At 43.7% G+C, this 17939-nt stretch overlaps 1 protein-coding gene across 1 annotated transcript; it reads right to left on the bottom strand.

Annotated features, from left to right (window-relative positions):
* Positions 1-10116: 10116 nt before the first annotated feature.
* On the bottom strand, positions 10117-14810 carry LOC129767820 (uncharacterized). The gene is made up of 3 exons (XM_055769044.1): positions 10324-14810; positions 10201-10265; positions 10117-10146 (listed from the first exon to the last, which is right to left on the bottom strand). Exon 1 carries the CDS (start codon positions 14748-14750, stop codon positions 10521-10523), a length of 4230 nt encoding a protein of 1409 aa, XP_055625019.1. The 5' UTR covers positions 14751-14810; the 3' UTR covers positions 10117-10146; positions 10201-10265; positions 10324-10520.
* Positions 14811-17939: the final 3129 nt, after the last annotated feature.

Below are 17939 nucleotides of genomic sequence, written 5' to 3'. Positions count from 1 at the left end.
CCTCTTTCCCTCAGTGTAGATTCTGCGAACAAGGATCTCCCTAAGATTTTCAACAGGATTCAAATCTGGAGAGCGAGCCGACCAGTCCAAAAAATTAAGTTTTTGGTCCTTAATCCATTGCTTAGATTTCTTGCTGATATGAATGGTAGCAAAACAATTTTTGCTCGAATGTGAATTTTTTGTGACAATATTCACGCAAAAACGGTAGAAGAGAGGATTCCAGAACATGTATGTAATCCTAAAAGCTATCTTGAGCTTTCCGGTTGCATAGAATCACGCCCAAACCATGCACGAACCTCCACCGATATTCCTGGTCGAAAAATACTGTTCCTTCTTCCGTAAATCACGCCAGTACCCGTTGAAACCATCAGGGCCATCCTAATAGAACTTTTTTTCGTCAGTGAAGACATATACATTGAAGAACTTTTCGTTATGATGTATGTAAAATGTATTCTTTTGGAAATATTCTTTGTCATAACATACCATGTCCCACTGGCGGTTCATGTGAGCTTTGGCAAAACTCAGACGTCTTCCGATGTGAGATGGTGTAAGATGAGGTGCTTGACCTTTTAAACCGTCTTTATGTGAGAATTTTTTACCAAAACTTGACGAATTGTCATCCGAGTAACATTTAAATAGAAAAATTGCTTTATTTGCACAAGCGTTTTGGATGTATTCGAGGCTGTTTCCCGCTTATCCCGATGTATGTATTCGAAGCTATTTCCCGCTTATCCCGGTAAGAGAGCTTCGATTTACGTGGAACTCTCTCCTTCTTACCGTATCCTTGAGGATTCGTCAAATAATTGAGCACTACTTGGTGGGATCGGCCAATCTGACGAGAAATTTCTCTAATACCAGCATTTTCTTGGTGAAATGCATCGAGTTGTCTTTCAACTCTCTCCGTGAGCACTTTTCCCTTCAGCATTTTCCAGATTTATTGATCAAAACAACTAAAACAACGGAAAAATGTAACTGGTCTTATAGAAACTTAACACTTGAAAAATACAAAACCTTTGGTTTACGCTCAGCGCTTGTACACACACATATGAAAATCATGCAGTGTATGGTAGTCACCAATACCAAAACACTAGAATATAAGTTGAAGCATTGTTTGTTTACAATGGTAAAAAGCAGCAATATCATCACCTGGTCTCATAGAAGTTGGACAGAGTGTAGTATAATGAGCGCTCCATCCAGTTTGCAACAATCTTTTAACAACACACTTGTGTTGCTCAGAAACATTTCTCAGCGATCAGTTGAAGCTGCGAAAAACGAGTAAACAGATCAAACAGCTCTGATAATGTCACAAACTGTAGATTCTTAGCGAAATCATAACCCCACAGAGTTGTCTACAAACCGACAGTCAAATCATCAAGACAAGCTTATTCAATTCTCCGTACATCCGAAATATCTTTTCCGTGATATAAAAAATCATCACAGGAACACCTACGGTGACTCAAATCCGTAATCGTACTCCACCATGCATATCCCATATCCCTGTCTGTCTTCAGAATAATGGTTTTTATTTCTCTAAAAATGGCGAATGTATGTGCTTATGTATGAAAATTGACTCAAACTCATAACCGTACGCTAGTTGAAATCTCTACTTGATTTCGAAGGCGTTGGCCAATTTCCTAATTCCATCATTATTATGGTATCCCTTGTTCATTGCAACTGTCTTTAGGTGTCTTTAGCCTTATCTACGAGTTTTTTTTTTGTGTATTCAGAAGGTATATTTATATTTTTTTTAATGGTTTAATAATGGTTTTTATGAGGATTCAAGTTTTGCCAAGACAATGGCCCAGAGCTAAAGACATATGAAGTTCGCACATGGTTACATTACAATTATTCAAAAGTTGTTAATATTCCTCCGCAATCTTCCGACATCAATCCCAGTAAAAAACAAAGGAAGTTATTTGTGTAGGAAATTTAGAAACCATTAAATTTCTAAAAATAACGATGTTAAAAACCACTTAATGAAAAATTGATAAATATACCTTCTGGATACACCAAAAAACTCGTAGATAAGGATAAAGACAGCTAAAGATAGTTGCAATGAACAAGGGATACCATGATAATAATGGAATTAGGAAATTGGCCAACGCTCTCGAAATCGAGTAGAGATTTCAACCAGCGTAAGATTATGAGTTTGAGTCAATTTCCATACACTAGCACATACATTCGCCATTTTTAGAGAAATAAAAACCATTATTCTGACGATTACGGTACGATTACGGATTTGAGTCACTGTAGTTAACTGTCTAAATGTGTACGAAATCATATTTTACCTCTTGGGTGCGTTCAAAATTTTTGCATGTCCGTTCACGTCAGCAAAAGAGAAACCGACAGAGGTTGAACAACTGACGCATCATGCATCATCCATCAACCGCAGACCAATCGAGACTGAAATGAATTTGCAAGAAGCTATCGCTATTTATTATGATTTAGATAGTTTGCTCTCGAAAAAGTTTTTAGCTATTGACACAAGTTTTTATGGGCAATAAGTAATAAAACATTTCTCGTAGATAATGTAATGTATTGATGATGTTTTTTTTTTACCACCACATTCATCCGGTAGAGAGATATTAACGCTCAAAACGTAACCCTCTCGTTCTCGAGACCTCGAATTTACACCCCAGTACAGAAATGAAAGATGTAGTATAACGAAATAATGAACATAAAAAAAACAAGAAAGATTCTATAACATTGACTTTTCTTTAGTGGCCTGTTTTGTTAGATAATACCATAAGAAATAACCGGTAACCTTCATTCAAAATCATGATTTTTTTTCAATATTATATGCTTGTCATTGTCCCAAGAAAGATTCTATAACATTGACTTTTCCATAGTGACCTGTTTTGTTAGATAATACCATAAGTAATAACCGGTGACCTTCATTCAAAATCGTGATTTTGTTCAATATTATATACTTGTCATTGACCCCTCTAAGGGTGACACCCGGAGCGGACAGCCCCCTCCGCACTTCTATACTACGCCACTGCATACAGAAAAAGTTTCACTATAGACTCCGAATTGCCAGTCATAAGAAACATAAAAAGGAGGAGTGAGGAAAATACTACTGCCTTTTCTAGAACAACATGAGGAGGATTGCCTATTCTGGTCGGGCTTACTGAACAACAAAGCACTACTAAAATTCCACCAAACAGTGATAAGAGCGAAAATGGCGAAAGATGAATTCGACCAACACTCAGGAGCTAGGACCGATTCAGGATTGTCAATTATGAAGCATACATACTGGGTGGAGCTGCTATTGGACTGTAGGATTACAGGTGGAAATGGAATTTGGCAGCCATGTGGGAACTGAGCTCGTGCAAAAAAAAAGGTGAACCGTGTACGGAGAAATGTTGGAGCAAACCTATGACATGAAAAAAACCTTATGTACACCTGTTACATTGGACATGGAAAATAAAACTTGTTCGTAAACTCAAAATTCCTACATCTGCATGGCATCCACGAACCACAACATTCCACTTCACCCTATCACGGATCAAGCTCATACTCGTCGTTAAACGATTGACCACTAGTGATAGTGGTGCGCTTAGAAGGCTGCGAGTAGATTATCTCGGAGAGGACCCTTCAGTGCACGATCAACTAGTATCATGATTCGTCGTGTAATATATTAGCATTCTCATACTTTATTCCTCAATTCCTTTTCTAATTTATAAAATTATTTAGTTCAAATAAACAGTTTTTGTTGTGGTACCTATAACCTTGTTGTGATACCTAGAATAGAAAAGGAATCTATCCTGACCCTGTTCAGGAATAATTTACGGCCAACCAGACGTTGGAGGACAAACGCGCGCTAGCGAGAACACCGTCGCATAAACTCCACTCCGGCTGTCGACCATTGGTCCTTCGTGCCGGATAGACGTCGATAGGAATCCGTCTATCCGGCCCTTTCGTCCTTTCAACGTAATTGTGGAACAATACCGTTGGCTCTACTTACGCGGCTGCATTGTGTAATTGGACAGTAGACTCCATTCATCGCATTGTAATTCCCTCACAAAGGCTTCACCATCATACAATTGGAAGGATCATCGTACGCTAAATACTGTTCACAAGAATAATTGAATCAATATTCAAGGCATTTCTTTTGCCTTGAGAAGATAATTAGCGTTCTTTTTCAATTATTTTTCCTGCCCGTTCTGCGTGGTCTTTCGCTTGCAGATCCTTTCGCTATATTCCACGATGGCGACGGTAGCTGAACGTAAGCTTCGGGGATTGGAGAATCGTAAACGCAGTATACTGGCATCGTTTGCGTGCATTACAGAATTCGCCGACAATTTCCAAGCAGAATATGATGCACTGGAACTTCCTGTTCGTTTAGACAACCTAGCTGCATTATGGACTGAGTTTAACTCAGTGCAGTCCGAATTGGAGGTTTTGGAAGACGTGGATGAAGTAATGGAAGTGTATCTGAAGGATCGCGCCGAGTTCGACAGATGCTATTACCGCACTAAAGGTAAACTTCTTCAGTACAGTAAGGAATTACCCGGTGAACAGGAAGGACAAAACCCACAACATGATCCTCCTCCTCAAATGAGCCATATAAAACTACCAGACATCAAGTTACCCATTTTCAGTGGAGAGTTTGAGAGTTGGCTAAATTTCCACGATTTGTATTATTCACTCGTTCACTCTTCAACAAATTGATCGACGATTCAGAAGTTTTATTATTTACGGTCTTCCTTGGCTGGCGAGGCTTTAAAGGTGATCCAGACAATACCAATAACTACGGATCGCTATCCTGTTGCATGGAAGATGCTCGTTGACCATTTTTCAAACCCACGTCGTCTGAAGCGTAATACGTTCAGTCACTGTTTGAATTTTCCTCAATAAGGAGAGAAAATGCTGCGGAATTCATTCATTCATTGAGAAATTCGAAACCAACGTACGAGTGTTGAAGCAACTAGGCGAACAGATCGAGCATTGGGACGTGCTTCTGGTTCACCTGCTTAGTACGCGATTAGATCCAGTCAGCAGATGAGATTGGGAAGAATTCGCATCAACACCCGCAGTGCATACAGGAATCACGAATTGTATGAAAAATGATAACGTTAGTCGCAGAGTTACTACAGGTTACTAGCCACAGCAGTTGTCCTGTTAGTAGATGACAATAGTGAGCCTTACTGGACTCTGGAAGCGAGTGTTGCTTCGTTACGGAACGTGTGAGTCAGTGGATGCCCATACAACGCAGAAAGGTGTATCTACCAATAGCAGGAATAGGTCGATCCTCAACGCAAGTACGTTTCATGTTCCGGTCGATGCTCAAATCCTGACATAGCCATTATTCTGCTGAGATTGATCTATACGTTCTTCCTCGGGTTACTGTAGACTTGCCTAGTGTCTCAGTAGACGTATCAACATGGGACATTCCAAACGGAATTCAATTAGCCGGTCCCTCGTTTTACAAACCGAGTAACATTGATGTTATTATAGAAGCAGAGCTATTCTTCGATATTTTCAACCCGTCGGAACGTATATTATTGGGAAATTCATTACCATGGTTAATAAACTCGAAGGTTGGCTGGACATCAAAAATACACAAATATCCCATTTGCGTGTAACATAGCTGCTACATCAGATCTGCATCGTGATATTGAGCGTTTTTGGTCCATCGAAGACGACTCGATGAAGGTATTCTCACCTCAAGAAAATGCGTGTGAAAATTATTTCACGGACACGACATCTCGTGAACCAGATGGTCGATACACGGTTCGCCTTCCTTTCAAAAAAGAATTTATGCACAATCTTGGAGATAATAAACAAACCGCTCTTCGCCGTTTTCGGCACATTGAAAGTCGCTTCAATCGAAATCCAACTCTTGCCAAGGAATACCGAGATCTCATGGAAGAGTATATGATACTCGGTCATATGCAACAAATTAAGGAAGTTCAAACTACTACGCATTATTCATTTTTTCTTCCGCATCATCCCGTCATCCGTGAGTTGGACCAGTCATTCAGGACGATCGACGTTCAATTGTTATGAGATCACGATTGCATCCCTTTTCACTGATTGCAGACATAATAAAAATGTTTCTTCAGATCAAACTTCACCATGAAGAAACACCTTACCAAAGGATATTTTGGCGTTCCTCATCATCAGAGCCAGTTCAAATATATGAGTTAAAAACCGTCACATATGGCACTGCATCGGCCCCATATCTTGCCACTCGTGTACTCAAACAGTTGGCGAAGGATAAGGAACAAAATTATCCACTTGCATCCAGAGCCACACTGGTTGACTTTTACATGGATGATTTCGTTTCTGGTACAAAGCACTATACACGAGGCCAGTCTTCCGAAAAACACTTACACATGTCCACGCGATGTGAAAATTCCATGCTTTTGTTTGAATTCGAACATGATTCTCGCTAGTGTTGAGTGTCTATCCCCAACACGAACAATGATACACAAACATAGACATGTGAAAACAAACACGATGTTTATAATTCAAGAACATCATGTACAAACATATCACCCGATGTCGCAGTATTCATTGCTTTCGTTTCGTTTCTTTTCATACACGGAAAGAAATTATTCATCCCAAAACATTTCTTCGTAAAATACTTTTTCACAGAAACGAACTTGAAATTTAGTTCGCATTTCAAAAATTGCACGAACTAATAGGCTATAAGTTCATGCACCAAAATATATATTTTTATTAAGGCTCATATGGCGTCAGCCTAACGGGGCCGGGAGTTCAATATTTTGACAATGTTTGCTTACAACTATGTTAGTAATATGTAACCGATTACTCGCGGTTGGCTCGAGGTTAGTATTACAAGTGTTCTCATAATTGGGATGTTGCAGTCTTCAGTGCTCTGTACGTGTGCCCGACATGGGATACTTCCTATTGGGATGCAGCTGACCGTTAATCAGCAACGACCCCCTAGTCTGCACCCCATATCTAGCGTGGTGCGTCTTTTTCGACTCGAGGAATCCAGGATAGAATGATCACTAGCCGGCGCAATCATCAGCTCGTGTAGAGTTGTCATGAGCGGTACAACCTTTGGCTCTTGTTGAATCATCAGTGGACTGCACAACCTTCGGCCCGTGTATCTGTAAAGAGTGTGTGTATGTTTTGCCGCGACTAAGTAAAAGTTTATAGATCGTTCATGCACATTTTGCAAATCTGATTGAATAATCCTTGGTTTCGTTCAAAGAAAACATTCTCTGCGTGCATGTTGGCAATTAAAGTCTGGGGAGCCGACTGCATAGCGGGCGACGTCGTACAAATGCTGACCAAAAAAAATAAATACCCAAAAATTAGTTTTAGATGCAACCTTCAGCGGCACACAGCAGAACCAGCAGAGAAATTTCAGCGGCTAAAACACACCATTAATTTCTCGATGTTATCACAAACTGAATGAAGGAAAAAACTAAAAGCTACACTTACACTGCACTACATATGCTATGTGTGCATGCGATTGCATCATCCTTTCTTCTCCTCTCTCCGCTCGTTTTATAGCTCGGGTCGCGATCGTTGCGAACAAGCAGTATTGGCCATTTGTATTCAAAGATCCAGCCAAAATTGTTGCTCCCGTGGTCGAGTGGTTAGCGTCACGCCTAACATGTCACTGCTGAATAATTCAATTTTAGTACTTGTTCAAATAGCTAATAATAGCGAATGTTACATGAATTCAATATATAAATTGATGCGTGCACTAAATAATGATATCAAATGTGAAAACCTCTCATATCAATCGATGTTTGTTTTGTTCAGAACAGAAAAAGAGGTTTATTTTATTTGCCCTATATTTTTGATGAAGCACCCATTGTCATGAAAGGAAAGCATTTTTTCCATGTCAACATACCACCACACCACGCGTTGAGTGGTGGTGGTGTGGTGTCCGATTCACTTCTTCTACTCTACGCACTGCCGGTGCTTGGGGTGAAAATGCAAGAGAAACTGTACACCATGTTCGAACATCATGTGAAACATTGGGATTAAACATCGTTTGTCCAAACATACCACGAATACAAACATGTCACATTTTCTAACATAGGTACGAAAAAATCATGTTTGTACTCAAACACAAAACTGTGAACAGCAGCGTGGACATGTTTATTCCGGATGCAGTGTTTTTTGTGAAACATGGAAGACTGCACGAGGCAATCGAACTCCAAAACCAGATGGATTCCATGTTCAAATCTGCTGGCATGCAACTCCGAAAATGGGCATGCAACCCATCAGAAATTTTAAAGCATATTCCTGAAAACAATCGAGCATTAGAATCATCCGTTAACCTTGATAAGTACAGGTCGATCAAAACATTGGGTTTGCATTGGGAACCCATGACTGATAGATTGAAATACATGGTACAACTGGAGCCCGACGATGTTACACAGCCAATAACGAAACGTACAACGCTTTCTTGCATTACGCGGATATTTGATCCGTTAGGATTAGTCGGTCCGGCAGTGGTTACTGCAGAAATACTCATGCAGATTTTATGGAGTCTGAAAGAGGAAAATGGAAAGGTAAAGGATGTGTCACATCAAATTGCATCACGGAAAAAACGCTGTAGAAATTCGCCAAGTAGACCGATCCTTTTGAATATTTTAGACAGTAAAATAAAAACTATTAAACAACTTTTGGCATTTTCTTTTTATTCATACTTCGAGCCCAAGCCCGTATGCTCGCACCTTCCTCTTTACCCCGTCCATAAGGTTCTGTACAACGTCAGGTTGTAGTTTTTTTTGAACAGAAATCCATTTTCTCTTGAAGTCCGCCTCCGATTTGACAACTTTTGGGTTCTTCCGGAGGGCCTGCTTCATAATCGCCCAATATTTCTCTATTGGGCGAAGCTCCGGCGTGTTGGGCGGGTTCATTACCTTTGGCACGAAGGTGACCCCGTTGGCTTCGTACCACTCCAACACGTCCTTTGAATAGTGGCACGAAGCGAGATCCGGCCAGAAGATGGTCGGGCCCTCGTGCTGCTTCAATAGTGGTAGTAAGCGCTTCTGTAGGCACTCCTTAAGGTAAACCTGCCCGTTTACCGTGCCGGTCATCACGAAGGGGGCGCTCCGCTTTCCGCAAGAGCAGATCGCTTGCCACACCATGTACTTTTTGGAAAACTTGGATAGTTTCTGCTTGCGAATCTCCTCCGGAACGCTGAATTTGTCCTCTGCGGAGAAGAACAACAGGCCCGGCAGCTGACGAAAGTCCGCTTTGACGTAGGTTTCGTCGTCCATTACCAGGCAATGCGGCTTCGTCAGCATTTCGGTGTACAGCTTCCGGGCTCGCGTCTTCCCCACCATGTTTTGCCTTTCGTCGCGGTTAGGAGCCTTCTGAACCTTGTATGTACGCAGGCCCTCCCGCTGCTTGGTCCGCTGGACGAATGAACTTGACAAATTCAGCTTATTGGCGACATCCCGGACCGAACTTCTCGGATCACGTCTAAACTGCTTAACTACGCGCTTGTGATCTTTTTCACTGACGGAGCATCCATTTTTGCCGTTCTTCACCTTCCGGCATCTTCCGGCTTCACAGCATCTTACCGATGTCCCGATGTGACAACTCCGGATTCTCGAAATGAGTGCACAGGATTAATTCACGACGCTCTTTTTCGTTCGACGACATTTTTCCAAATTTACGAAAAATTGACAGTGAAGCATGGCCAACGTGATCTATACACTCTTATCTGATTATAAGCGAAAGCTGAAGATATAATTCCTAAAAATTAAATTTCTACAGCGTTTTTTCCGTGATGCAATTTGATGTGACACACCCTTTATATGACTGGGATTGCGAATTGCCCGCAGACATTAAAAATCAATGGAATACATTCTACATGCAACTGGACCTTCTTAACGAATTGCGTATCGAACGACAAGTGCTACTTCCGGATGCAACTTCTATCGAAATGCATCTTTTCTCTGACGCTTCTGAGCACGCTTACGGAGCGTACGTATACCTACGCACAACAAACAGTTTAGGCATGATCAAGGTTGCACTTCTTACGTCACGTTCCTAGGTGTCGCCACTGAAACAATTAAGTATCCCACGCTTGGAATTATGTGCAGCTTTGATTGCCGCAGAATTGTATCAAAAGGTTTTGTGTTCTTTTTCGTGAGAACAAACACCGTCTTCGTAGCAGCTGACTTAGCAGCTTCAAAGCTGTAATTTATTATTTCAATTAGTTACAAATTCAGGTAAGTATTCTAATCTTACATTTCAGTTTTCTTCTGTTCTTTTTACAGGTTCGTTTAATCCTGGATGGACGATTCCAGATTGATCTAAAGGTAAGTACATCACAGGTTATGTCCGTTTCCATTTCTCTTTCAGATTACATACCTCGAATTCAGTAATTTTCCACTTACTACGTAGCACTACACTACAATATTTACTCACAAATTCTAAATATCTATCTACTCTTTTAACTCCGATATAAATACTTTTTCCACTTGTTTAATTTTACTCAAAGAACTTGATGCAAACGCTAATTCACTGGTGCAATTGTTTTTGTTGTTTACATCTATACGTCATACCGTTCACTTCGCCCGACAATGTCGTTTCGCTCGTGAGGGTTCGGCTAATCGGTTCACCACCTTTTCGCCGCAACGAGGGGTATCGGCGACATCCCCCGCCCCGTGAACCATTTCCGTTCCCGAATCATATACGTCCGACTTCTTGTAGTTACCTTCTACATCTAGAACCGCTAATTTAACCGCAGGTCTGGCGAAGACTCCTCTAGCTGTCTGAACGGTAGCCCGTCTCACCTGCCCAGATTTGTCTGGAAAGGTTTCCAGTACGCGTCCTCGCTCCCAGCTATTCCTCGTGTTTTCGTCGACTATCACGACCAGATCGCCAGGTTTCATCGGCTTCACGGCTTCGAACCACTTCGTGCGTCGTGTCAACATTGGGAGATACTCCCGTACCCATCTACGCCAAAAGTCATCCACAATATGCTGCGCCAGCTTCCAGCTGTCACGAAGGATGTTTCCACTCACAGGATTGGCGACTGGTTGCTTGATGCCGGTTGATCCACACAGCAAAAAGTGATTTGGCGTGAGTGCCTCATCGTCTTCCATATCCAGGGGAACGTAGGTCAACGGTCGCGAGTTAATAATCGCTTCAGCCTCCAACATTATCGTTTCCAACACCTCATCACTTGGATGTCGTGGACTTCCCGATATTGCTTTCATCGCCACTTTCACGGACTTGACCATACGCTCCCACGGTCCTCCCATGTGTGGAGCTGCTGGAACGTTGAAGTGCCACTGGGTATTCGCGTTGGTGAATGTGGTGGCACAGTCCTCAACGATGTTTTGTATTTTCTGCTTCTCCTCTGACAACTGACGATTGGCTCCCACAAAATTCGTGCCATTGTCGGAGAACACTTCTAGTGGAGCACCACGTCTGGCAACAAATCTCCGGAAAGCCATCACGCACGCGTTTGATGAGAGACTGTGGGCCAACTCCAGATGAATAGCCCGTATTGTGAGGCAGGTGAATAAGCAAATCCACCTTTTCACAACACTGCGGCCGACTTTGACTTCGAACGGACCCATGTAATCAACACCAACGTAAGTAAACGGTCGGATGAATGGTGTTAGACGTACCTTCGGTAGCGGGCCCATCAGCGGAGGAACGGGAGTCGCTTTTTTCACCTTGCAGTGCTGACAACTTCGGCTGACTTTCCGTACGAGAACTCGAAGTTTTGGTATATAAAACTTCTGTCTTATTTCATTGCAGACTGCTTCCCCGTTGGCATGCAGGAACCGTTCGTGGAAAGAATGACCCAAAAGCAAGGTGATACGATGTTCTCTAGGTAGTACTATGGGATATTTCACTGCGAAGGGGATGGTCGGGGCGTTCCCGATTCGACCTCCTACCCGAATGACTCCGCGTTCATCCAAAAATGGAGCCAACGACTGCAACGGACTTCCCTTTTCAATGCCGCGTTCGCTTTTCAGCCTATGAAACTCCTCCGAATAACCCTGTGCCTGTGCCTGGCGCCAAAGCGTGTCTTTTGCCTTCACAAAATCATCCTGATTCAGAACGTGCCGTGCATCTCTTTCGCCGAGGGTTCTTCTCCAGATTCTCACGGCCAGGTAAACATAAGCCAAAGTTCGGACTAAGCGATTCCACTTTGAAAAGCGTTCGACGTTGATGATTTCTTCAGTTGTTTGGTGTACCGCTACCACTCGAAGTTCTTCGCTTGCTGCATCCGCTCCATTCACAACTACTGACTGCCTAGGCCACATTTCTTTCGGTTCTCGTAAAAATTGTGGACCTTCGAACCAACGGCTTCCTGGATCAAACGATGGTCCCGAATTCCACTTAGTGGCATCGTCTGCCACGTTGTACTTCGATGGTACATAGTACCATTCATCCACGCTGGTGAGCGAAAGAATCTCCCCTACCCGAAATGAAACAAACTGGTGATATCGGCGACTATCCGAGCGAAGCCATGCCAGAACTGTTGCCGAGTCCGTCCACAGAAAGCGCTTCCGAATATCAAGGGTGAGTGCTGAACAAACATTTTGCAACAAACGTGATCCCATCATGGCAGCTTGAAGCTCCAAACGAGGTATTGAGAGCGTTCGAAGTGGTGACACCTTTGTTTTTGCTGCTACCAACGAACACAAGTTCCCCCTGGTGGACGATATTCTAAGATAAGCTACGCACGCACATGCCACTACGCTTGCATCCGTGAAGACGTGGATTTCAATTTCGTCAACCTCCTGTGGTCGAAGATTTCCGAAGAAGCAACGAGGAATTTTCACTTCGTTGATAGCCGCATACAGTGCAATCCATCTACTCCATAGATCATGTAGTTGTTGTGCAATGGGCTCGTCCCAGTTGGTACCCGTTCGCCAGATCTCCTGCATAAGTATTTTGCCCTGCACCACAAAGTGTGCCACGAAGCCTAATGGATCGTACAATTTCATCACGGTACGTAGAACTTGTCTCTTTGTTGGAACTGCTCTATTTTCACCCATGATTCCATCCAACCCTGTCTGTTCGAAGGTGAAGTGATCCACTGCAGGAACCCACACAACTCCTAAGATACGCTCATAGACTCTATCCTTTTCTAGGTTGAGCAACTTGTTGGTTGGCGATCCAGTCTCCCCTAGAAGATCAAGCACCTCCTGCGAATTGGATGAAATTTTTCCAAACTCGAAGCCTGCGGCTGCATGGACCAACTGCACTTGTTTGACAAGCTGCACAGCTTCTTCCACCGAATTGACACTATCTAGAAAATCATCCACGTAGTGGTTTTTGATGATCGCCTCTACTGCTCGAGGATATAATTCCAGGTAGTCGGAGGCATTTCTGTTCTTAACAAACTGCGCCGTACACGGCGAACTGGTTGCACCAAACATCGCAACGTTGATCACGTAAACCTGGATTTCAGCGTCTGGACTGTCTCTCCATAGAAAGCACTGTGACCATTTATCTTCCTCTCGAATGAGGATCCTCAGGAACATTTCGCGAATGTCAGAGCACACCGCAATCTTCCCTTCCCGGAATCGTAACAAGACTTCCACCAAAGATACGAGGAGATCCGGACCCTTCAGTAGCATGTCATTAAACGACACTCCGCCAGCCTTCGCAGCAGCATCCCACACCATTCTGATCTTGTTCGGTTTCTTGGGATTCGTTACGACACCTAACGGAAGATACCACATTCGCTGTCGACTGATGTTTCTTAGTACTTCTGGTGGCACTTTGCGCACGTACTGCTTCTGTTCGTAACTATTGATTTGTTCGTTGACTCTTCTACGCAGCTCAGGATCCTTGGCCAATCGTTTCTCCAAGCCCTTCAACCTACTCATTGCCATTGGAAAACTATCCGGAAATTTTACATCGTCATGCCGCCAGAGTAAACCCGTCTCCATACGAGCTCCTCGTCTCACCGTTGTTGCTTCTAGAATACTGCGTGCCCGCTTGTCCTCTTCGGCTTCTAGTTGCTTCGTCACTACAGCCTCCTCCACTGCGAAAAACTTTCGCATAGAGTCATGAAGGTCGCAATTGCTCATCTCACTGCAAGCGTGGACATGCAGTTGTTCGAAGGACCCTTCGTTTCCCGAGTTCCTTCCATACACGCACCATCCTAATCGAGTTTTTGTTGCGACTGGTTCACTGCCGGTACCTTCACGAGTCTTCAAGCTTGTGAGAAGCTGAACGTGCTCTAGACCTATAATCATGCCTGGCCTGGCATCGATATAACTGGCCACTGGAAGTCCTCGCAGATGCGGGAACGTACTACAAAGCTCCACGTAATCCAACGTTTGACTTGGGAGTCCCAGCTCCCGAACCGTTCGCACATTACCTAACTGGAACATTTCCTTCTTACCAGCCCCGGATACGTTCACACTTAACCGCCTGGATGTCTTCTCATGCCGACTGATCTTTCCTGTCCAGCTCAACAACAGGTTGTCTGGTTCACCTTCGATACCCAACAGTGATGCGATTCCTTCTTCTAGCAACGTTGAAGACGATCCATCATCCAAAAATACAAATGTTTCGACTTGTTTTCCGTTTCCATAGAGCGTGACTGGCAGATAACGGAACAGGGAAAAGGATTTCATGTGATGATGATACTGGTGAACAGTTTCGGTAGATTTGGTACCGTCGGCAGCACCGTTGCGATTACTGTGAAGCAGCATATGGTGTCGAATACGGCAACCGTCCACTCCGCATTCCTTTTTTGACCGGCATGGCCATTTACGATGCGGTATCAAGCACAGTCTGCACAGATTCTTCTGCCTCATTGCCTTCCAGCGGCCTTCGACGTCTAATGACCGGTAACTGTAACAGTTGGCGATCTGGTGACCGTCTTTATCGCAATAGGAACACGCTTTCGAAATGCCTTCTTTTCCTTCATCCACCTTCTTTGGCACCACTGGTGACTCATTGGCATGAGTGAATAACTTCTCCTTCGGCTTCGTCCTATCCCCTCTAGGTTGCTTGTGGTAGTTTTGTGCCGAGTCGACCCCGATGCTCAGATCGGAGGCCAGATTCACCAGCCCTGACATGAAATTGTTGAATGTCTCCAGGTTGACGTTCCCGAACGATTGCTTGTAGGTCCCCCATTGCAGTTTAAGCGAAGTGGGTAGCTTGTCGATCAACTCCTGGAGCAGCATCGGATTGCATAAATGCGCTTGTTGGTCGGTCAAAATAATGTGATCCACGAGATTTTGAATTACTAGACCGTACGTGACAATAGTGTTCAAGTTGTCCGACTTTGGTGACGGAACGTTCCTGACCTTCTTCAGAAGAGAACTAATCAATGTTTCTGGCCTACCATAGAGCTTACGCAGCGTTTCCATAACATATGGAACAGATGCCGGTAGGAGCAGACGACTCTTAACTGCCTCCAATGCTGAACCTCCCAAGCAACGCTGCAGCCTAGCTAGATTCTCGGCATCCGTATATCCACAAACCTCCGTCGTGTTCTTGAACGAACTATAGAACATAGGCCACTCCTCGGGATCCCCGCTGAACTTCGGCAACTCCCGCGGCATTACTTGCCGGGCTGCCAATTGGGCACTAGTTGGTCCTACCGAAACGATGGAAGAATTGAACCTATTCACGTCTGTTTCCGGCATCGTTGGCAACACTGAAGGCATCATCACCGGCCTTGTTACTGGATACGAAGCAGAAATTGGGGGGAAAACATTCGGATTGCTTGGAATTCCTGGAAACGAACTAACAGTAGCAGAGATCAATGGTGGATACCCGGGTGGAGCCCCATTAGAGACCGAGGGAAACGACAGATACGGCATTGAACTAGCAGTGCTTCGATCCAAGTACTGCTGCGGATTTCCATATACACCACTATAACCACACTGAATTGACGGAACCAGCCCAGTTGAACTAGAAACCATAGTATTCATTGCAGGGTACGCGTAAACCGGTGCAGTTCCCAGACTGATAGGAGGATTTAGGATTCCCGCCCAAGAAACATTTGGAATCTGTGGTACGACTGGCACTATCGAAGCTGTAACTGTTGGCGTAATTTTTCCAGACGTAAATAATTCTCCACTCGCTGTTATCGCAACTGTTACTGGATCCGTTGAACTCAAAGGAAGATAGGATTTTATTCCAGGTACCGTTGGCACTACCAAGGATTCGTAGGATTTTGCTAGAGCTGTGACGCTGCCACCAGGAACAGGAATAGTCGGATCCGGGTACAGCATACCCTGATTCAATGGAGTAGGGCTGCTAGAAGATCCTACCTTCGACGAAACAGTCATCGATTGTGTGACTCTGGGATTTGTTTGGCTGATGTTTGGAACCGGCAGAGTAACCTTTTCTCCGGGCGTTGACGATTTTAGCTGCTCAGCTCCGCCTACTTTGGCTTCCTTACTAAGCCATTTCTCCATCCGCTCACACCTATTCTTCACACTTACTCCGCTTCTTCTGCTTGACGAATCCTTTTCATCTTCTATACGCATCAATAATGCATACCTCTGCTTCAAGTATTCCTGCTCTTCGTCCAGCTGCTTTAACTTGGCTTCTTCTTCCAGTTTACGGATCCTTTCTTCTTCATCCGCGCGCTTCTGCTTCAGTTTCCGTTGATCCTCAAGCAGTTGTAGGCTGAGCTGCAATCTCTGCGATACTCGACTGCTTTTGCTGACAGACGACTCATTAAACGATACATCAGACTTCGCTGCACCCTCACAGTCTGCCAGACAATCGCTGCACTTCCAACTCTTATCCGGCTCCGCAATGGATTCGCCAACACCTGCGCAGTTAAAGTGAACCCACGACTCACAAGCATCACAACACACCATGCCTTCCTGCAAATCTGGACGATCGCATTTCTTACAATACTTCTCCTGATTTCCCGGGACTGTATCATTTCCCGTTATTTTATTCTCGTCCGACATATCGAGATCAATCTAATAGACCCTAACTGTATTAAACTACTCTGCTATCTACTACTTTTGATTTAGCTAGCAGCAGCGAATCTCGCGACCGGTGGAAGTGACAAACTTAAGCTAAGTGCACTGACTTTATTTGCTGCTTTCCTACTCCGGTTCGTGTTTCCTGTCACACTCTGGACTCGCTTTGGCTCGGGTTGGCTCTTCAACTATAGGTCTTCTTCAAAATGTCCCTCTTCCAGGGCAGATAACCGCAACAACAATCTCCAACTGGCAGAAAATCATCCAACTTCGGATGAAATCTTTGAAGAAAATGTTCTTTTTCGTGAGAACAAACACCGTCTTCGTAGCAGCTGACTTAGCAGCTTCAAAGCTGTAATTTATTATTTCAATTAGTTACAAATTCAGGTAAGTATTCTAATCTTACATTTCAGTTTTCTTCTGTTCTTTTTACAGGTTCGTTTAATCCTGGATGGACGATTCCAGATTGATCTAAAGCTAAGTACATCACAGGTTATGTCCGTTTCCATTTCTCTTTCAGATTACATACCTCGAATTCAGTAATTTTCCACTTACTACGTAGCACTACACTACAATATTTACTCACAAATTCTAAATATCTATCTACTCTTTTAACTCCGATATAAATACTTTTTCCACTTGTTTAATTTTACTCAAAGAACTTGATGCAAACGCTAATTCACTGGTGCAATTGTTTTTGTTGTTTACATCTATACGTCATACCGTTCACTTCGCCCGACAATGTCGTTTCGCTCGTGAGGGTTCGGCTAATCGGTTCACCACCTTTTCGCCGCAACGAGGGGTATCGGCGACAGTTTTGGATTCCTTACGTCTGTAAAGAATGACGAATTTCTGGGTCGATTCAACGACTGTGTTGAGTTGGTTAAAATGTACTCCTTCTACATGGACCACCTTTGTGGCCAATAGGGTTTCCAAAATCCAACATGCCACTCCCAACTGCAAATGGAGTCATATTGCTGGCAGCGAAAACCCTGCCGATATTAATTCGAGGGGACTCTCGACGACGGAGTTGATCACTAGTAGGCTCTGGTG

Source organism: Toxorhynchites rutilus, chromosome 2 (genome assembly GCF_029784135.1).
Source record: "Toxorhynchites rutilus septentrionalis strain SRP chromosome 2, ASM2978413v1, whole genome shotgun sequence".
Taxonomy (NCBI): domain Eukaryota; kingdom Metazoa; phylum Arthropoda; class Insecta; order Diptera; family Culicidae; genus Toxorhynchites; species Toxorhynchites rutilus.
Note: the sequence above shows the minus strand (reverse complement) of the source record. Positions and strands in the feature narration are given on the sequence as shown.

Coding starts and splice junctions, on each gene's coding strand:
- LOC129767820 (XM_055769044.1), bottom strand. CDS start 14,750: ATGAGGCAGAAGAATCTGTGCAGACTGTGCTTGATACCGCATCGTAAA.